This window comes from Triturus cristatus, chromosome 12, assembly GCF_964204655.1.
Source record: "Triturus cristatus chromosome 12, aTriCri1.1, whole genome shotgun sequence".
Taxonomy (NCBI): Eukaryota; Metazoa; Chordata; class Amphibia; order Caudata; family Salamandridae; genus Triturus; species Triturus cristatus.
Window position 1 is genome coordinate 770,822,807 of NC_140595.1, and position 21,470 is coordinate 770,844,276.

Below are 21,470 nucleotides of genomic sequence, written 5' to 3' on the forward strand. Positions count from 1 at the left end.
ACATCCGTATATTGATCATCAACAGACGTTTCCACCTGGATTTGGGATATAAATAAGCCTAAAAATGGTGGCACTGGCTGACGTGGGGGTTTAGGGGGATGCTGTTTGCCGACCTGTGGTATCCGTAGTGAAGGTGCAAGACAGGTTGTGTTTGCTGAGGCGGAATGGGCTGCTGGGAACTAGTCAGAAAACGTGAGTAATAGTCTGTCATGATGTGGACTAGATCATTAATAAGGTCTACTGGCACCCTTATCATTGACCTCTGTTCACAGTCCTCATACAGTGACTCCTAAGGATCATAGTGGTGGTCATAATATTCTCTTTCTTCCCAATGCTAAAGAAGGAAGTTTGGGCAAAATGCTTCAGGCTGTGGGTCCCGGGAACAAGCCGGATCTCCCTCCGAGTCCTGGCATTTGCTATTCCTGAATTGTGGACAATAAGCTATTTAAAAAGTATAATCTGGACCTGATTTCTCTTCTGCTTCTGTGCCTAGAAACTATTCTAGAAGCTGAGGGTGAGTTTTGCTTAAAGAGGTATGCTCAAGTGTAATTAGTTGATATACTCTATGACGATGGTATCATTGACGGGAGCGTTGTCAATGGTTTTTGTACCACCGATGGTTCAGTCGTTGATTAGTGAGTTACTGACGGGTCCACAATTGATGGGTCTGTAGTCTGTATTTACATCAACAGTGACTTGGACTCTGATTTTACTTCATGTGGGCTAGCATGCTGTTTACCCACATTCAGAGGTGTAGACGAAGGATCTTCGATGGTAATCGCTGACAAGCTTAACTTTGACGTGGGACCACCTTTAATGTTTCAGTGAGCAGAGAGGTCGGAGAACACCTTTTACTTCACTCTTGCTTAGGGGAAGAGATAGTTCTGGACCTTTGAGGGCTCTTTGGTGTATTTTTTGCTTGTGTTCTTCTGAGGAAGATTCCATAAGCCTAGATGTTGCCGTAGAGGCACCAGGATCTCTTTTTTCTAACTAGCTTCAGATACACCCCCTGAAGAGGGGTGTTCAGATGCTTCATTTTGTAAAATCACTCAAAAAGTCTCTCCTCACAGGCATTAAGGGCTTTGACAAAGAATGTTCTGCAGATTTTCCAGTCTTTGGCTTTGTGAATTAGATAAAAGCAGTAAATGCATCTCTTGTGATGATCATCAGTGAAAATTCATTTTTCCTCAGGAATCACAAGCTTTATAAAGGCTTCTCTTAGATTTCTTCATTGTTGCCATTTTTTTGGGGCAGTAGGGTAGGAGTACACCAAAAGTCCAAGAAATGGTATAAACATTCACTTAGCTGTAGCTGAAGAAAGAGCAAAGCTATGAACCTCCCTTCCACACAACATGAAGTAGAAATCACAGAAGTGAAGACCTCTGGGAAGAGTGAAACAGGGAGCGCTCTCAACTCATTAATGAAAGGTGTGGACCTTTTGAATGTGGTGGATGTGCTAACAAAGTGGGCATTGCATATAGCCTTTTCAGCTGTCAGTGCTTTATAATGCTATTTTCAAGTTACCTAAGAACTCTCACTTTGACAACGGCGAATGTTATAAGCATGTGAATCTATGAAATATCCATTGCTGGAGAAGATTAAATCATCTGTAACATGTAATTTTGTTAACTGAAAAGATTAACAAAAGAGAAGACCTGGACAATAGCAGACCAATACTACAAAGAGAAATATTGTGGATTACACAGTTGATCTGCTTCGCCTAAGAGAACAAATCCAAGGAACAGCTCTCCGCTGGATCGGCTACTTTTTAAAGGATAGAACACAAGTTTTCAGCCTACAATCTTACTCCTCGGAAGCCTGCAAACTCATCTGTGGAGTGACTCAACATTCATCGTTCAGCCTCACCCTCTTCAATGCATACATGATCCCTCCGGCCAACGTCATCCAAGCACACAACATCAACATCCTCTCCTACACTAACGACATAAGTCATGCTCTCCATATCAGATAAGACCCATGAATACACAGAACAAGTTAATCGCCGGCATGACTGAAGTCGTTAACTGGATGAAAGCCAACTGTCTCAAGCTCAACACAGACAAGACAAAAATAGTGATCATTGGCAAAAACACCTCACCATGGGACTCCAACAGGTGGGCGGCTGAACTTGGAGTCCACACCAGGAACGTCAGAATAGTTATCGACGGCAAACTGGGCATGGCTGCACAAGCAACACAGTCACTGCCTCTTGCTTCCACCCCCTGAAAATGCTGCAGAAGATTTTCAAATTGCTCCCAAGCAACACTACAAAAAAAAACGGTCACTCATGCCCTAGTCACCAGAAAGTTGGAATACAGGAGAACCCTCTATGCCAGGATCACTAAGCAACTCGGTAGAAGACTACAAACCATCCTGAACTCAGCAGCCAGACTCATCCTCAACCTCACACACTGAACTCTCAACACACCACACCTCAGGGAGCTCCACTGGATCCGGACATACAAACGTGCTCATTTCAAACTCCTCACACACACTCAAGGCACTACACAATTTAGGCCCCACATACATGAACAATTGCATCTAGTTCCACCAGCCACTTCCACTCCGCAGGACTTCTACTCGCACACATCCCATACATGCATAGAACCGGATCAGGAGGATAGGTGTTCTCTTACATCATTCCTAAAGCATGGAATGGCCTCCCACTCCACCTTAGAGCCTCTTCCTCTGTTCTTGAATTCCACAAGGAGCTAAAGACTTGGCTTTTCAATTAACCAACCTACCATAGGCAGGGCTAGGCACACGAAGCAGCTCATTAATAGTTTACCCTCATCAGTAGTAGTGTGCTTTGCAAATACACATAACACAACATTACATAACATAAAATGTCCTTCCATTGCTTATACTGCTTACTTTCAGAAAACAACATTTTTCTTTTACTTTCAGCACTCCACTGACTGTACTTGTTTTCTTGCTCTCTCCTCCCTGTACTGACTCCCCCCTCACTTTCACCCAGCCCTTCCCATCCTTTTTTGGTTTTCTCACTTTTCATACCTTACCCCTACTCCTCGGTTTGGGCTATCTTTTTATCTCCCACTGCCTTTAAATATGTTTTTTTTTGTAAGAGGGCATGGCAGTTGCACAGTAATGCAGTGCTGCTTGCACACTTGTGGTGAGTGCTTCACACATTTTTTTCGCTTTTCTTAACATTTTAATTTACCGATGTATTGCCAACGTCCGTCATGCTAGATAGGTAAATTAGAAATGGCTGCGGTGTCACTGCGCATGCACATATTACACATGTGCATGCTTCGTGACAACAGTTTCAAATTTGGAAAAGCTTTCTTTATTAGAACACTTATTCCAAAATTGCCCTTCATGAAGGTGCATGCATCTTCACACATGTGCATGCATGCGATAGTAAAAAAAAATGGCAAAGCCTATAGGTCTGTATTTAAGAGCTAAGACCTAGTGGCTTTGCCAAAGCTTGTTAATGAATGTTTCCTTAATTCTATAAATTTTCCTGAGGTTTTACCTTTTTAGATGAATTCTGTAAAATGCAAAAATGATCTAATTCACTTTTAGCTGAAAATGAAGGCCCATCTCTACAAGTGTACCCAGTGACAATATTTATTTATCAAAAGCTTAGGCTTCAAAACGTTCCTGGAGTTTTTTCCAATGGGGTGACAGCTTGCATACATCAACTATTGCAGTCCCTCTCTAGAGAGATTACGTTCCATCCAGACCCTGTGCAATGGAGAGGACTGCTAGTGTGCCCACTGCAGCTACTAGTAGACAGACCCTGTGCTACAGAGAGGACTGCTAGTGTGCTCACCGCAGCTACTAGTAAAGAGACCCATGCTACAGAGAGGACTGCTAGTGTGCTCACCGCAGCTACTGGTAAAGAGACCCTGTGCTACAGAGAGGACTGCTAGTGTGCCCACCGTGGCTACGAGTATAGGGACCCTGTGCTACGGAGAGGACTACTAGTGTGCCCACCGCGGCTACTAGTAAAGAGACCCTGTGCTACGGAGAGGACTGCTAGTGTGCCCACCGCAGCTACTAGTAAAGAGACCCTGTAATATGGAGAGGACTGCTAGTGCGCTCACCGCAGCTACTAGTAAAGAGATCTGAGCTACGGAGAGGACTGCTAGTGCGCTCACCGCAGCTACTAGTAAAGAGACCTATGCTACGGAGAGGACTGCTAGTGCGCTCACCGCAGCTACTAGTAAAGAGGCCTGTGCTACGGAGAGGACTGCTAGTGTGCCCACCGCGGCTACTAGTAAAGAGACCCTGTACTACGGAGAGGACTGCTAGTGTGCTCACCGCGGCTACTAGTAAAGAGACCCTGTACTACGGGGAGGACTGCTAGTGTGCCCACCGCGGCTACTAGTAAAGAGACCCTGTGCTACGGAGAGGACTGCTAGTGCGCCCACCGTGGCTACTAGTAAAGAGACCCTGTGCTACGGAGAGGACTGCTAGGGTGCCTACTGCGGCTACTAGTAAAGAGACCCTGTGCTACGGAGAGGACTGCTAGTGTGCCCACTGCAGCTACTAGTAAAGAGACCCTGTGCTACGGAGAGGACTGCTAGGGTGCCCACCGCAGCTACTAGTAAAGAGACCCTGTGCTACGGAGAGGACTGCTAGTGTGCTCACCGCAGCTACTAGTAAAAAGACCCGTGCTACGGAGAGGACTGCTAGTGCGCTCACCGCAGCTACTAGTAAAGAGACCCATGCTATGGAGAGGACTGCTAGTGCGCTCACAGCAGCTACTAGTAAAGAGACCCGTGCTATGGAGAGGACTGCTAGTGCACTCACAGCAGCTACTAGTAAAGAGACCCGTGCTACGGAGAGGACTGCTAGAGCGCTCCCCGCAGCTACTAGTAAAGAGACCCGTGCTACGGAGAGGAGTGCTAGTGTGTAAAGAGCGTGACCTTACTTCTGCATGTTGCTGAGCTCCACCCGCACGATGAGTTCCGTCTTGGCTGGCATGTTCTTGAAGACGTCTGCTTTGAGGCGCCGTAACATGTGAGGCCCCAAAAGATCATGAAGCTTCTTAATCTGGTCCTCCTTGGAGATATCGGCAAATTCTTCCAGGAAACCCTCCAGGTTACTATGTGGGGGAAAAGTAGCATGTCAGAATGTGAGAATCATACAACAATTGTGTGGCGATGAGATCTGCTTTACTCCTTTATCAGTGGCCCCTATTAACAGACTTCTCTAGTTTAGATCATGAACAGCTCAGTGGCAGAAATGTGCAGTGAAACAGAGACAAATGACTAGAATTATGGCATTAAAAAGAACCAGGAGAATTTTAAAGCACCAAAGTATTATATATGCAGCCCAAAACAGCTCAGAATAAAGCATTCACACGGTGGTTTATAAGAGGTGATTTGCATTGGCTGCAGATAGCAGCCACCACCCACTTTTCAATCAGTAATGCTATAGGTGCTTCCTGTTCCAGCGTCAGGCCATACGCTGTCTTAACTTCATTTGCTAGTAGTAAATGTGGGCTGTAGTTCGACTACAAGGAGAAATGCTACAGAGCGTCTGAGGAATCCAAGCCATGATGTTTTTTAGAGTCTCCCATTGCATCAGTTAATTGGTTTACGGGATAATCCTTATAGTCCTCGGCTGTTCTCAGTGTTGTGGCCACTTTGGAAGCCTTGCTGCACATGGATGAGATGTGGTGAAGTTGCCTTCATTCTGGCAAGCCTCTTCTGTTCATGCTACAGAGTATGCTGTGGTTACTGCGCGATAAACAGCTACAGTGGCATACTACACACAAAGTTTAAGGCTTAATGGAAGGAACTTGTAGTCTGCATTTCATTAATGGCTCTGCTCAATAGCTGCAGAAAAGGTAATGGTGAAGACTGGGGAGATGAAGACACAGAAGCAAAGAATAAGAGAAATGTTTGAAGAAGCGAGAAGCAGAATGATTTGAAAAACATGGGGAAAGGCTTAAGCAGTTAGAGGGGATAGTAAGCTGAAGTCCCACCAAAAATGAAAAGGTAGGGGGAAGGCCAAATTGTGCAATGACCAGCAAGGAGGATCTGAGACAAGGAAGGACAGCTCACGTCACGTCGGCAAAAAATAGAAAGACAATTAGGAAACGGTTATATTTCCATAGATAGGGGATGAAAGACTTCATAGCCCAATGAATATCTTCAGAGAGTACATTTTCTGTCTGTTGCATGCAAGCCCGTTTGCAACTTATTTCACCTGTAACCACACAGGAGTGGAGGTGGTTATAGAAATAAAGCTCAAAAGGCTCTAGACCATAAATTCGTAAACTGTTTAGAACCGCAACCCGCGAACCACCTACCTTTACTGGACACGAGGAGGGCAAGTTTTTAATGTAACTAAAGTATTGTGTGGTAGCGCGTTGTCATTTCCACACAACACATTTTCCATTGAAATTGTCACTAAATGTGCACAGAAATACACTTTTACTGATATACCTATTTTGCACACAAATGATGTGTTGAAATCGTGTTTCACTGAATATTTATTTGTGCATCAACATGGAAAGTGTCTTGATTTGTCCTGATGCTATTAAAGTGTTTGTTTGATTGCACTTCTGAATTACAAAAATGTTTGGTTAATTTTTGCCTTCCTAACTGCTAAATGTGTACAGTTCATTAACAGGTATTTATATTTTGTTGCTTGCTACGAAAAAATTAACACCCTACAGCCTTTCCTTTCGCACTTCTATATTCCCCAGCAAGACTGCCATATAATTCACTTTACTTTTCTTTCTCTGATTGCAGAGTGAGAGATGTTTGCAAACAGCAGTCCCCATGCTAACCCCTTTGCTGCCAGACCTTTTCCCTGCCCTGTGCTAAGCCCTTTTTTGACTATTTGGGGTAGTTCGTGCTTAGGCTCCTATAACTTTTTTTGTCCACATAAGGTATCCATGACCAATTTGCGTCCTTTTTTTCCAACATTCTGGGGATTCTAAAGGTCTGTATAAAGGCAGTATATACAATCCGTACGAGGGTCGTTGATATGCAGTCTCTTCTTTGCTAGGAATGGCTCGGGTGTCCTCAGAGGGTCTCCTGGGTGTACGTTTCCTATCCCTGAACATGAATGGAAATAGAGAAGCTACGGAAACTCTGTGGTCCAATAGGTCTATTGCAGTTGTGATCCTGACCCATAGTTACTTTCTCTCTTTTCCTCATGAGAGGAGCCTGACGCGACCCATGGAATGACCTCTCTCTCTCTTCCTGGATTTTTATAAGGAAGCCTAACTCTCACGATTCTCTTCCTCACAAACGACTGCAGTTTTGGCTTTTAGTTTCTGAAGCCAAATCTAAGGTCTTCCCTCATGATATTTTTAGTAGAAAAGGTCTGTAGATTTTACAGTCTTTCAGGCATGAAGGCAGTAGATACTCTCTCTAATTGGGATCTTCTGAGTGCAGCCTTTTCTTACCACAGATCCCACAAGGTCTAAAAAGTCCTTTCTTCACAACTTCTGACATACTGGAACACAGCTGAAGTAATCTGGAATAACCAAATCAGAAAAACTGAGCAGTGCTCAGAGACACTTCCTCTCACACGACATGCAGTGAAAATCTGTGGGACACTGCCTCTGTTGAATGTGTTCTAAAGGTGCTGTCGTCTGATTGGCTTTAGTTTGGTTCTTTTTAAATTAAATGGATAAGCTAATAATTTCAATGCCTTTATGCCATTGTAAACTATGTTGATTACTGCTACTGCTTTGGAATGTACAGCGGGACTGCCACCTTGATGACTGAGGATGATTCAAGCACGTGAATCTATGAAATATACTCCAATAGTGGAGAATCAATCCATCCTAAATTGTCCCCCTTCGACATTGCAGAGCTAAACCAACCACTTACGGAGGTAGAATTACTGTAGGCTGTGCAGGGTATGACCTCGGGAAAAACTCTGGGACCTGTTTTCCCTTGGAGGTTTACAAAAATAATGTTTCCTGCCTTGTACCACTATTGCTCGTGATGTTTGGAGAGGGTTTGTAGACTAGGGTGCCAGAGATTTATGCAGGGCTACTGTCGCAGTCCTTCCCAAGCTGAATAAGTCATTGATGGATCGTGCCTCATACAGGCTGATTTCCTTAATAAATGTGGAAATGAAAGTAACTGCAATAGCACAAGACAACAAATTAGAGCAGGATATGGGTTACTTGGTTAGACAGGGCATACACATGCTCCTGCCCAAGAGGGGGACTAAGCACAACGTTCTCAGGCTACAGGTGGCTTTAAAGCACTGGGAGGAGCTGGCGGAACCAACAGCCCTAGCATTGTCCTGGATTTTGAAAAGGCCTTTGATTCATTTGAGTGGTATTTTCTTCACCAGGTATTGGGAGGCATGAATTTGGGCCCATACTTCAGACATTGTCTCGTGTTGTACTGCTCCCCTTAGGCAAGAGTCCGGGTTAACAGAATTGAGTCCCACAAATTTCAGATAGAATGCGGTACCTATCTTCTCTCATTTTTGCCCTGACGATGGAGGAGTTAACCAAATGGATAAGGAGAGAAGCCTACGTCTAGGGCACAGCTTGGAACAATGGTTTTGAAGACTATCTTGCTATATGTGGACAACTTCATATTTCATGGTCCTTACACTACCTAGATTGATGCATATTTTAAAAATATATGGGGAGACCTCAGGGTGAATTGGGAAAAATCTCAGGCAGTCCCACAGGTTGGGGATACAGAAAGGGGGATTAGCAGTATATCGCATATTCAGGTGCAGCAGGGTAGATGTCAGTACTTGGGAATACATAGTTCAACAGACCAACAAGAATGCTGGGACCTGAATATAATTCTGCTAACCTGTAAGATCACATGGGGCATGGGGTAATGGGCCATTGGAGATGGAGGTAGGCACTTTTCAAAATGACAGCCTTGCCCATGCTCTTATACAACTTACCCATTTAGAATTCCCCAGAATAGTTTTTCAAGCATACAATCTACCAGCAGATTAGGTACAGTGGACATCAAATTAAATAACTGGGCATCACACCTGCTCGTCATCAATGATTGGAGTTTTTCAGGCTAGGAGTGATCCAGCATTTAGACTGGAGATTGAGTCCTTGGGTGGGAACAGGCTGTGGTCTATGTTTTATGACTCAGTGAGTCTGGCTTTGTTACCGGCAGTGATGGTGATAACTCCGGAGTGCTGGCACAGGGCACTTAGGTGGATAGGCTGGGAAAAGAGGTTGACAAAGGAGACAGCCTTGTGGTAGGGAACATGGATTTCAGAGGTAACACACCTGGGAGGAGGGAAGGTTTGGCTCTAGGGATAGGACAGAATAGGGATCACAAAGTTAGGGTGCATATGGTCAGTAAATCATATGCTATTGTAGGAGCAAATGACAGAAGAATTCAGAATGTGCAGATCACAGCTTTTCCTATATCTGCAATTAAGACATGCATTGGAAGGATACAAAGACAAACTATGTCTCACTCCAGAATGCAGTCCCCTGGAATCGAAACTCTCCATGGAGATGATAACAGAGAAGGGGGTCTCTCAAACCTATAAATCCCTGGTGATCAATAGGCCTGACCATTTTGCATCCAACGGTCGAAATGAGAGCAGAATCAGGAAGAAATGGACAAAGAAGACTGGGTAACATGTAATCCAGTTTAAATATTTTCACAGGTTGGACTATATCCCTGAAAGACTTTGGAAAATGGGGAGGTGCACTGGTCTGGAATGCCTGAGGTGTGGGTTAGACACGGGCACACTCTTGCACATAGTATGGGAGTGTCGCATAATTCAAAAGATACTGGGCCCTGTTCTAGGCACCTTGGAAGCGGTAATTTGTTTCTCGTTGGACATAGATCCCAAAATGCAGTTGTTGGGCATGTTTCTGGGATGGGATGGCCAAGCGGGTCAAAAAATGTTAGTAGATATAGGATGCATGGTTGCTAAAAGGGTTATTGCCCTTCATTGGCACTCTGCGACACCCCCTACCTGTTCCGATTGCTTGAGGAAAATAGATTACATTGCACTTGCAGAAGAGACCAATTACAAGGCACAGAAGTCTCCACAACCGGTGCAGAATCTCCTCAATAAGAATTCTCATTGCGGAGATTACGATATCCAAGAGTGGAGACCTCTGCCACAATTGCGGAGGCCCTTTGTGAATAAGGCTCCCACGACTTAACCAGGTTGGATCCCAAAGGGTCCTGAAAATGTATACGTTCTTACCATAGAAATAAAGGTTCTGAGAACTTTGAATATTACGGTTGATTAATGTCCCTAGTGTGGGGAAGGTTTTTATGATGGAGTTATTTATCATTGGCAATTATTCTTGTATCTGTAATGTCAATTCAATAAATAAAACTTGAACATATATATATTTTTTTTTAACAGAAGTGTGAAAGTTCCCATGCTTTGAGGTCTTACTCATGAGGACCATAAAAAAAGAACTGGGTCTCTGCGGCAACTGCCAGAAAAGTGCAACATGGGTAGGGGAAATTACTGGAATCTTATAGAGAAGGAAGCTTTTCTCAGCTTTCAATGGAAGGCTGTCAAAGCTGTATTTTTTTCCTTTCCATTCATAAATTTCGTATATCTTTCTGGTACAATACATGCTGCAAGGAACGTTCGGAACTGCTCATTAAAGGGCATCAATGGATTTCCAGGGAAAAAAACGTAGCTCCGATAAGCTATTTCAGGGTGTCATTCAACATAAGGCCAGATAGAAACCGACACACTGTGTGATATTTCAATATGCACCAGAGTCCACGCACTCAGTGGGGCTACAACACCTCTTTACCCTAGGCCTTGCTCTGTCCTCGGGTATTTATTGCCACCCATTTAGTAATTCCCAGCATGGCTGCATGGGACCTAAACCCAACCTCAGTCCATGCTGAGGACTCCAGATCATTCCCTAGCAGAAATTCCACTGGGATTGTGGAGGAAACCACTACTGGTTTCAGGCCAGTAACCCCTTCCCATTCTAAGGGCACCATCACAATGGGATGGACCTTTGTAACATTATCAGCGTTGGTGACTGGATACGTCTGTCCAGTTAGGTACTGTTCTGGAGAAACCAGTTTTTCTGTCACCATGCTGACACTTACCTGTATCTCACAGGGTTTCTACCCTAATCCCATTAATCAAGGGATGCTGTTCGCATTTTTCCATATTAGTAGTTTAAACAACTAAGGTTGCAAGGTCCATCCCACCCTCTGAGACTAGCGCAGCTTCTGTGTGCACTCTGATTTGCTTAGGGCACACTGGAGATCCCACCTGGAGACTTGCTGTTCCAGTGCTAACTGGAACAGTACTAGGGGGATTTCTTTGGGGACAGGCAGAGTCTAAAGTTCGGTGTCCAGTCTGCTTACAGTTGTGAAACCATGTCTTTTTGGGATCCCAATTATTACTTTGGTACCCAGTTTTTGGTTGTGAAGAGATTTGGGACCCACCCTCTTTAGCAGGTTGATGGGGGCCTTTAGAAGACACTTTACTTTATCCTTAGGATGTTAACCCTCTTTCCCCTGAGGAGGTTTAGTAACCCCTTTCTTTTGGTCACCCCCACCAGTCATAGTTTTGGTCACCCTAGTCTTGACCTAATGGTCTGCCTTCTTTCCCTATTCTTGTGAAAAAGTTGGACCTAGGACCACCAAGTAGTGGTGAAATGTTTCAGAAAGAAAGCTACTCAACAGATGTTCTATCATAATTAAATTATACAGCCCATCATAAACTTGCACCTGGCTTCCTTTCAACCAACCACCTAGTGTCTTTACTGAAAAGTCTACAAAATCAACCCAGGACTGACTCAAGGTTTTTTAAGTCCCCCCTGAACTTAACCCTGTGCTCTTCAGTGGCGAGTCAAAATCCCTCAATCAGGGTACCCTTCATGTGGTCATAGGACTCAGGCCTCTGCCTTGTTCAGTGTCAGGAGTCTATCCCTGCACTTACTAGAGAACAGTTCACAAAGAAGAGAGCCCCAATACTTCTGGCTGACATTCCTTATGCTACATCTCTCTCAAAAGCTGCAAATCATTTTGTGATGTCATCACTTTTTGCATATTTTGGGACAATCCTTTGGGGATATTATGGTCAAAGTTTTTCTCTCTGTTCCTAGGTATTATGTTGCTGGCACCATTCATCGGTGCTAAACCCAGGTCTGCCCTTTCTATGGCCAGTATACTGTCTTGCAGGGCTATTCTGAGGGAACAATCTCTCAAGAAGGATATCTTTAGTGTACCTTGAGGGACCTAAGGCATCCTCATTTGAGGCAGGGGCCCTAGGCACATTAGGTCGGCCATAGGGTAGAGTTGCTCCTTCAAGTGGAGATATGTCTGGGTCATCCTCCTCACTCATTCCACCTTGGTTCTGAGGGTCGGTGGCATTCTCCGAAGGATGGGCCAGCTCATATTCTGCCAACAGCTTCTGAAGGGTTGCAGTGGTAGGGTGTGAGCCAGTTTTTATTTTGTACCCTTTGCAGAGGGTCCTTAACTGAGCGTATTTCAGGTGCAAGTAAAAGGTAAGGTCGAGCTCCTTAGCCACATCCCCTGTGGTACTCATCATCACACTAAAGTTGAGACCTATTAAGAGCTAAAATGCAAAGTTGAAGATCCCACCACTGCCACCAACGTAGGAGGGTGGCTCTCTATATAGTGTACTAAAAAGAAGTACACTGTGCATAGAGTCCAGTGGGTTCCAAATTGGCTTACCGAGGCTAAAGTAGAAAATACTAACACTCTCTTTTGTGGTAGTGTTGCTGAGCAGTTAGGCTTTTCAGCAGATGGTAGTTCTAAGATTTGTTGTACTCACAGAGGCAATAAACAAGACACACACTCAAAGAATAAACCCGAGACTAAATTAGAAAAATAACACTTCTTTTTATATATGTTTCAAAACCAAGAACTTTGTTCAAAGGTAAGTAGTGTTTTCAAAAGCAATGAGTACAGGTAAGTAAAGGTTCTAAAGTTATGCGCCTTTACGCACAATGCAAGCCTATGGAAGGAAAAGTCAGAGTTGCTTAAAGGTAGGTACAGTCAGTTTCAGGGGTTCCCCTTCAGGGTTCGGAGTTGTAGTGGATAAGGTCCAAAGTTCTACCAGGAGTTCTTCAGGAACTGCCCGGGGTCTACCAGGACCAGGGTGCTGCTAAAGTTGGTATCTGGCACGCAACAGAGAAGGGGGGCCCACCCAAAAAAAGGTTGCACAAGGGGACTTGAGGACAAGTCTGAGCGCTCTCAAACAGGGCTTTGGGTTGTAAGGGGTATTGGAGCAAGGGGGCACTGCTGGATCTTCAGGAACTGGGCCAGGCAGCTTGAGTGCAGTGTGGTTAGGTCAGCTGGGCTGGGTGCACAAAGATGCTCCTCACAGCCAGGGACAAACAGCTGGCAGGGGCAAAATCAAGGCAGCTGGGCCACTCACGAAGTGAGTCTCAGTGATGCTGACGTCTCTCAACGGCTGCTTGATCTGGTGCTCTGGGGATCTGGAGTGGGCTCTCACTGTTGGTGTTTAGTGCAGGGCATCCGGTACCTCGGCGGTTGGTGCTGCATGGCTCCGGTTGGTCCTGGTGTCTTCACGCCCATTGAGGAGACAGATATGACCATCCAAAGGACAAGTACCTTCTCCTGGACGCGCCGAATGTCCACGGTTCTACTGCAGTTCTCACCAGGCAGTGACTATTCTTCGTCCTTCTCTTGATCCATCAAAACTGAGTCCTTGGGTTCAGGGATGCCATCTAAATACTCAATTTAGGGGTGTTTAAGGGGAATCACAAGTAGTAGCAAATTGGCTACCTACCAGTAAAGTGTCAACACCCTCTGTATGACCACTTCCTGTGAGAAGTGGGCATAGTCCTGAACCTAGAATGCTAATTCCGTCCAAAACAAGATGGCGGAATCTGAAAAGTGGGGTTCACATCAGCTGGGCCGCCCTAGGGGTGGTGCTAGCTGAATGTGGGCATACCTCCTAATCTTACTAATTTTCTCGCCTGTCTTGTAGCCAAAAGTGGGAGCAGGACAGGGGGTGAGCATCTCCTCTATGTGGAGAGGCCTGGGTCACATACCAAAGCTTCCCACCCTGGAATGCACATCCTGTGTGGAGGAGGTGAAAACACCTTCGCCCAGAGCAGGCTTTGTTCCTGGCTTCTGAGAGTGAAGGCTCTCACCTCAGGAGGTCAGAAACCTGTCTATGGTGGCTGGCTCATCAAGACCAGTCAGTCAACACACTACTAGTCAGTAGGTTTTCAGGGGACTTCTCTAAGGTACCCTTCTGGGTGCATTGCTTAATAAATCTGCCACTGGTATCAGTGTGGGTTTATCAAGATGAGGTGTTCGGTACCAAACACCCTGGGGTACAGTGAAGCCAATATGTAGCTGGGGAACTGGTAATCACAAGTTTCGAGTCCATGTACTTGTCATGGCTTCCCTGAGCACTTGTAATAGCTAAGGATCTGCTTAAATACCACCGGGACACATCCACTTACGCAAATATGCCCACATGAGGTATAGTGCACTCTGCCTTTGGGCTATAAGGCCTGTTATAGGGGTGACTTATCTAGACCACATGCAGTTCTCATGGCACACAGGGCTGTGTGCCATGGCGACTCATTGTTTTTTTCTGCATCAAGACAAGCAGGTTGCAATAGCAGTTTGCATGAGCTTGGTGAGAGGCCCCTTAGGGTGGCACAATTCGTGCTACAGCCCTTAGGGACCATCTTCAGTTCCAAGGTCCTAGGTTCCATTTACTAGGAACTTACAGGGATCCTAAAGGGATGTCAATTGTGGGACAATGGTACAGTTTAAAGAAAGAACATTTGTACTGGGGAACTGGTTAGCAGGAACCCAGTACACTTTCAGTCAAAGTTGTGCCAGCTACCAGGCAAAAAGTGGAGGTAACCAGGTCAAAAGGGGCCCTTTCCTACATAATTCAAAACTGCATTATCAAATGTCAATACCTTTGCCACACTAACCCATCATTAACTTAAATAAAGGATTTCTTTACTTTTCCACTGATATATAATTTCATGTCTATGTACAATCATTACACATAAATAAACCGATAAAACAGTTTGGTCCTCTGCTATCCATTAGCATTTCCTCACTGGTATCAAAGTTACATGTACGGAATACAATAGCTATTTTTTCAGCCAAATATCTTACCATAATAAGGGAGAATATCATAACAGGTAGAAGACAAAGATACAAGTGCCCCTTGCTCTTGAAAACACCGAGTACATTAGTACAGATATATAAACAATCTGTTTGTAGGTAGATACAGATGATATATTATAGTGCAGTCAGTTTAGACAATTCTCTCCCTGTATCTAACTGCTAAAAAATTGTTTAGGATTGCTTAATACCGAAATAAAAACTTCTGACAAGTTTCTTTCAAAATTAATCAGACATGCCACATTGTAGAAGGAGAAGCATATGTTACAGCGCACGCTATCAAGCATGGGGGCACACTTCAGAGTACAATTGTGTCTCCCAATCCTGCAGGGTGGGGTACTGAAGAGGTTTTAAGACTGATCCAATCTAGTTTAACACAAAAAACCTCCAAAGGCCCTGGATGAAATCTAATTCTCCTTGATTGACCTTAAGTGGTTGCACTTCCAAGGTGCTTATGAGAGGCAAAAGGATTGAGATTAATAGCAGAAGGAGGGTATCAGGGAGGATCACTACATGTGTTTCGAGAAATGTATTCTAAGCAGGATGTGGCTCTCATTCAACGTTCACAGATTCACCCTGGGAAGTCAACAATCGGTTTCGTCTGCGTCAGGTAGAAAAAAATAAAATAACTGCGTCAGGTAGAAAAAAATAAAATAACTGTGTCAGGTAGAAAAAAATTAAATAACTGCGTCAGGTAGAAAAAAATAAAATAACTTAAGAGGTATATTTGGTAGCAAGCAGATTGCCTGCTGTGTATGACTACTGTCCTATAAGCATAGAATGAAACTTTTAAAGGCATTAATAGTAAAAAATAGATACTAACAAACCAAATGTAAACTATTACCCAAAGAGTGGAGTAAGACATACTTGAAGCGTTCTGGGGTAAGAAAATTCAGGAGGTGGAACAGTTCTTCTAGGTTGTTCTGCAGCGGTGTCCCAGTAAGGAGTAATTTGTGGTCGATTTTGTACCCGTTAAGTATTCTGAAAAACTGAAATAAGCAGGCATATTTCATTAAGACCATAATATCAATAGCAAACAATGCTCAGTATGCACAGAACATCTCACTTTCTAGGAAAATAGTTTGGCAGCATGGACATCTACGAAAGCTCCACATGCTTATTAGAACATAACCCACATCACCCATTGCAGGGATGTAAAGCATCTCAGAACACTCTGAAAAATCATTTTAAGTACTTTGGTGTAGTTAGCAAAATATTTTTTTTCTAGCGTATTGAAGAAATCAGGACTGAGGTCAAAGGAGGTGAGGGTGCGCGGGCCTTCCCCCTCTCAGTTCCAAGCTCGCTAAGAAATCGAAAGAATCACCCCCAGTACTGTTTCCTGAACATTCAATATGTGGGACTGAAGGAGCTGCAGTGTAATAAAATGTTATTTTAAATAAATCTTCATAGAGCTAGGATGTAATGTCTTTCTACGGCATTGAGATAATACAGAACAACCTATTGTACAATAATGTAAGCCTCTCTGTACATCAACTGCAGACTTATCATATGACTGTATGTGGGGTTGTGGGAGAGCAACAATCATCCGCTGACAGGACTGAGAATACTTTAATGCTCAGCAAACGTTGTTGCCATAGCCTGTGCAATCTGTGAGATGGGGAAGAAAGGCAGACTTGGTATTGGCACTTGATGTATGGTGGAGGTGAATAAAGATGGTCCAGTTACAGCAATTTATTCTACGTAGATCTCGATAAAAAAAATAACCACCAGAACAGAGACAGGGCACAACATTGACTGTGTCTAATGATATCTACAGACTAAAAATGTTTCAGAGTTTCAAAACATCAAAAAAGGTGATCTTTTTTTAACAAGCATTTGCATCTTTAGAAAATCTTACACTTGGGAAAAACTGGCTATTTACCTGCCTCTTAGGTTCTTTATAATTAAACCCTTTCACAGAGTCATGCGTTTTTAGAATATTTCTAGCTGTGAGCCTGGGAATTCATAAAAAAAAAAAAAAAATCAGATTCACTTTAATAGTCTATTCACCTCATTGGGCTTATTACTCTCAGTCATTAAACATGGGTAACTAAGAAACACAATAAGTAGCCTACCTAGATGTTTGAGTGACATTATACTTACTTAGCTGCTCTAACGCGCTTTGCTGTAATGAAACCTCGAAAATGTCTGCTCAATGGCACCCATCACAAGGTGGCAGCCCTATCCCCCCACTGCAGCTTCTTCTTCCCGCGGATTAACACTGATTGCATCCTATCTATCCTCTCCTCCTAGGATGTCTAGGGAAACGGTAGAGAGGTTAACAGTGCCTTCCCTGTTTGGGTCTGGTAGGACTGACTCCTCCCTCTCGCCCTCAAACCTTTCCCCAGCCCTTCCCTTGGCCTATTGCCTTATCTAGCAGCAGATTCCTTACCTTAGAATATTCTCCAGGCATCAAACTGAATCAGGAAACTTTGGTGAGCAGTACCCCTGCGTGCTGGTAGATGACGATGTTTAGCTCCACATGGTCACGCCAGAAGTGACATGGGCAGTGCTAATATGGCAGATCCAGACGAACAAGTTACTTACCTTCGGAAATGGGCTTTCTGGTTGAAATGTATCCAACCACAGACTCTTCACCTTTAAGATATCCACAGGTGCCGGAATAGATCTGGATAATTAATTAGAAATGCTTCTGCATGCTGACAAGTGGAGCAGTGCAGCTCCATGGAGACTTCACGCTACCCTGGCAGTGACAGAGGGGAGCAGATACTAGTGCCACCCTTGCACGCTGATGTCTATTTCTTGTATTTTTCTCTTTCTGTGTCTTCATGCAGAGCATGGAACAAACTACCCAAAACAGAGAGCTGATAAAGAGATCACTTCACAGAACAGGGGAGTGAGATGGCAATGAGGAATCTGTATTAGGCAGAAGATCAACTATAAAGAGTGTTACCTAAGGTAAGTGACTTGTTCTTCTGAAGGGTACTTTTAACTGCATCTTCCACACCTTTGGAGTAGATACCATAGCAGTGCCTTGTAATGTGGGAGGGTATGGGAAGTGGGCTCAGATCAAAAAGTACTGCAGAACCGAGCGAGCAAAGTTACCTTCCTTCCAGATAGGACTGTCAAGGCAGTAGTGCTTCATAAACATGTGCACGAATGCCCATGTCTTAGCCTAGCAGATATTTAGAACAGGTTTTCCCTGAGCCAAAGCCGTTGAAGTGGCTTTCGCCCTGAGGGAATAAGTCTGCGAGCCTTAAAGGGAGCTTCTCATTCTCTTTCGTGGGGTAAGCAGGCATACAGATTAGGCCAACATGGAATGGGATCAAGATCTTAGAAAGGCAAGCTGCCAGGGTCCTCAGTACAAATTTGTCTGGAAAGAATGTGGTGTATGGCAGATGCAATGGCAACGACTGCAGGTCATTCACATGGCGTGCTGATGTCATGACAATGAGGAAGATGATGTATATAGACTCAATGTAGGGCTACTTGATGACTTGGGATGGTTTTTCTTGATCTTCTTCAGAACTCTAGATAAGAGAGATAGAGGCAGAAAGACATATAGGAGTCTCGTGTCCAACCCTAGTCAAAATGTATCTCCTAGGGAGGGCCTTCGAGGGTACTCCAAAGTGTAAATGTTTGGACACTGCGCATTTCCGGCAGTGACGGACAAGTTACTTACCTTCATTAACGTCTTATCTGATAGAGACATGATCTAGCTGCAGATTCCTTACATTTGAATTTCCAAGGTGTCAGACTGGATCCAGAAGATTTTTCTTTGAGCAAAACCCCTGAGAGCTGGTTGGTGGCAACGGTCAGCTCCGCTTGACATCGTTGGCCATTGTGAGGTCCGCCTCACCTATATAGGCACCACCTGGGCGTGCTGATGTCAGTTATTTTTCACAACTTTGCACACCAGTATGGAGAAGTCATTGAGTAAACTGACATTGGTGTGTTTCTTAACAATTAGGGCTTTGAAAGGGATCAGCCCTGACCCTAGAAACCTGTCAACACTGTGGCGAGGATGGGTGGATCAGTAAGGAATCTGCAGCTAGATCATGTCTCTACCAGATAAGGCGCTACCAAAGATAAGCAACTTGTCCATCTGATAGAGACATCTAGCTGCAGATTCCTTACCTTTGAATAGGTACCCAAGCAATACCATCCCTGTAGAAGTGACTGCAGGCAAGTTTAGACCAGAAAGTCCTGCAGAACAGAGAGGCCAAAGAGGCCATCCCTGCGGACTTGACCATCTTGGCAGTAGTGCTTGGTAAACGTGTGCAGGGATGCACATGCTTCTGCCTGACAAATGTCTAGGACTGGAACCCCATTTTACAACACCCTTGTAGCAGCTTCAGCTCTGTTGCAATGAGCTCTTTGGCCTTTAGGAGGCTGCTTCTTAGCCCGAGCATAGCAAATCTTGATGCAGAGGATGAACCATCGTGAGATGGTCGTCTAGTGCACTGCATTACTTTCTTCATTCCCACATACACCACGAAGAGTTGGTTGTCCACTTGGAACTCTTTAGTGCTGTCAAGGTAGAATAATAGCACTCTTGTAGGGTTCAGGTGGTGGAGTCCCTCTTCATCTTTAGAGGGATGGGGAGGAGTATAGAAAGTGGAAAAGGTGATAGATTGGCCCACATGAAAAGGTGTGACCACTTTCAGGAAGAAATAGGCCCTAGTGCGAAGCATCAACTTGTCAGGAAATATTGTCAGATTAGTATGCTTGGATGACAAAGCCTGCAAATCGCTCACCCTCCTGGCAGATGCTATTGCCACTAAAAAGACTGTCTCAATGGTAAGCAGCCGGAGGGGGCAGTTATGCAGTGGTTCCAATGGAGCGCACATTAAGGTGAGAACCAGATTAAGGTCCCTCTGAGGCATAATGAAAGGACAAGTTGGGAACATATGTACAAGACCTTTGAGGAATCTATTTACAATACGGCATTTAAATAATCAGTGTTGGTCTGGCAGCCGTAAGAAGGCCGACAGGGCCAAAAGTTACGCTTTGAGAGTGCTCAGAGCAGATCCCTGCTGGGCAAGGGTCAAAATGTAAAGCAAAACTTGAGAAAGGGAAACAAAAAAAGTATCAGCAGACCTTTGTGTACAATATTTTCCAACTGTATTCCACCAGCAGGCATACACGGTCTTGGTGGAAGGCCGCCTGGCCGCCAAATAACATTACATGTCATCAATTGCCACCACTCAATCTCCACGCAAGAAGGTGTAGAGTTGACAGGCTCAAATGGTGGACCCTCACCTGCTGCTACAACAGAAGATCTTCCCGAAGGGGCAGCCTGATCGGAGCATCGATGCTCAACTGGAAAAACCCAGGATACCACACTTTTCATGCCCAGTCCGGAGCCACAAGAATGACTTGGGCCCGGTCGCACCTGATCTTCTTGAGCACTCTGGACAGGAATGGTATGGGCGGGAAGGCATATAGGAGGCCTGACCTCCACTCGAGATGAAAAGCGTCTCCAAGTGAGAGCCGCCTTGGAAACTCCAGTGCTCAAAACTGCTGACATTGCACATTTGCTGCGGAGGTGAACAGATCTAACTAAGGGTCTCCCCACTGTTAAAAGAGACCATTCATGATCCGCTAGTCATCGATGACTGAGTATATCTGCCCAGGCATTCATAGAACTTCCCAGGTGTTGAACCACCAGGGATATGCCCTGCTGTTTCCACCATGTCCAGAAGCGCGGGTCCTCTTGACAAAGGGCCCACAACCCAACCCCGCCCTGTTTGTTGCAGTACCATATGGCAGTGGTGTTGTTCGTGAACACTTGTACCAGCCTCCCCTTGATGGAAGGCACAAAGGCTTTCAATGCCAATTGAATTGCTTGGTGCTCCAGCAAATTGATGTGAAGTCAAGATTCTGCAGGAGACCAGAGTCCTTTGATCTCCACCTCTCCCAGAAGGCCGCACCATTCCAGGAGTGACGCATCTGTCACTACTGTGTGATGTGGTTGGGGAAGGGATAGGGGTCTGCTTCTGCCCTAATTGCGGTTAGTCAAGCACCACTGTAGGTCTCGAGCAGTTCACTCCGAGATCTAGCCCATGTCAGAGAGATTCACCTGATGCTGTGCCCACTGGAACTTCAGGTCCCACTGCAGAGTCGCATATGCCATCTGGCATACGTCACTAGCAGGATGCAGGATGCCATTAGGCCCAGCAGACTCAGGATAGAGGCTGAAACATCGGTATCATAGCCTGAATATCCTGGACTAGCCGCTCAGGGGGATAGGTCCGACACTGCACTTTGTCCTGACCAGCTCCGATGAAAGGGAGCATCTGAGAGGGAGTCAGGTGTGACTTTGGCATGTTGATAGAGAACCCCTGCCAATGCAGGAGGTTCCCTGTAGTCTGGAGGTGGGAGATGACATTCTGGGGACAGCCCGTCTTCAACAGCCACTAG

The 21,470-nt window shown here is 44.8% G+C and overlaps 1 protein-coding gene across 7 annotated transcripts in view; it reads right to left on the minus strand.

The window, feature by feature from the left end:
- Positions 1-21,470, minus strand: part of CHD3 (chromodomain helicase DNA binding protein 3) — a 1,560,957-nt gene that overhangs the window by 769,826 nt on the left and 769,661 nt on the right. For all 7 annotated transcript variants that reach the window (XM_085639027.1, XM_085639025.1, XM_085639026.1 and 4 more), the window contains exons 17-18: positions 15,954-16,075; positions 4,901-5,074 (exon numbers count right to left, since the gene is read on the minus strand). In XM_085639027.1, the coding sequence (XP_085495153.1) occupies positions 4,901-5,074; positions 15,954-16,075 (296 nt within the window). The remainder of the gene's footprint in view (positions 1-4,900; positions 5,075-15,953; positions 16,076-21,470) is intronic.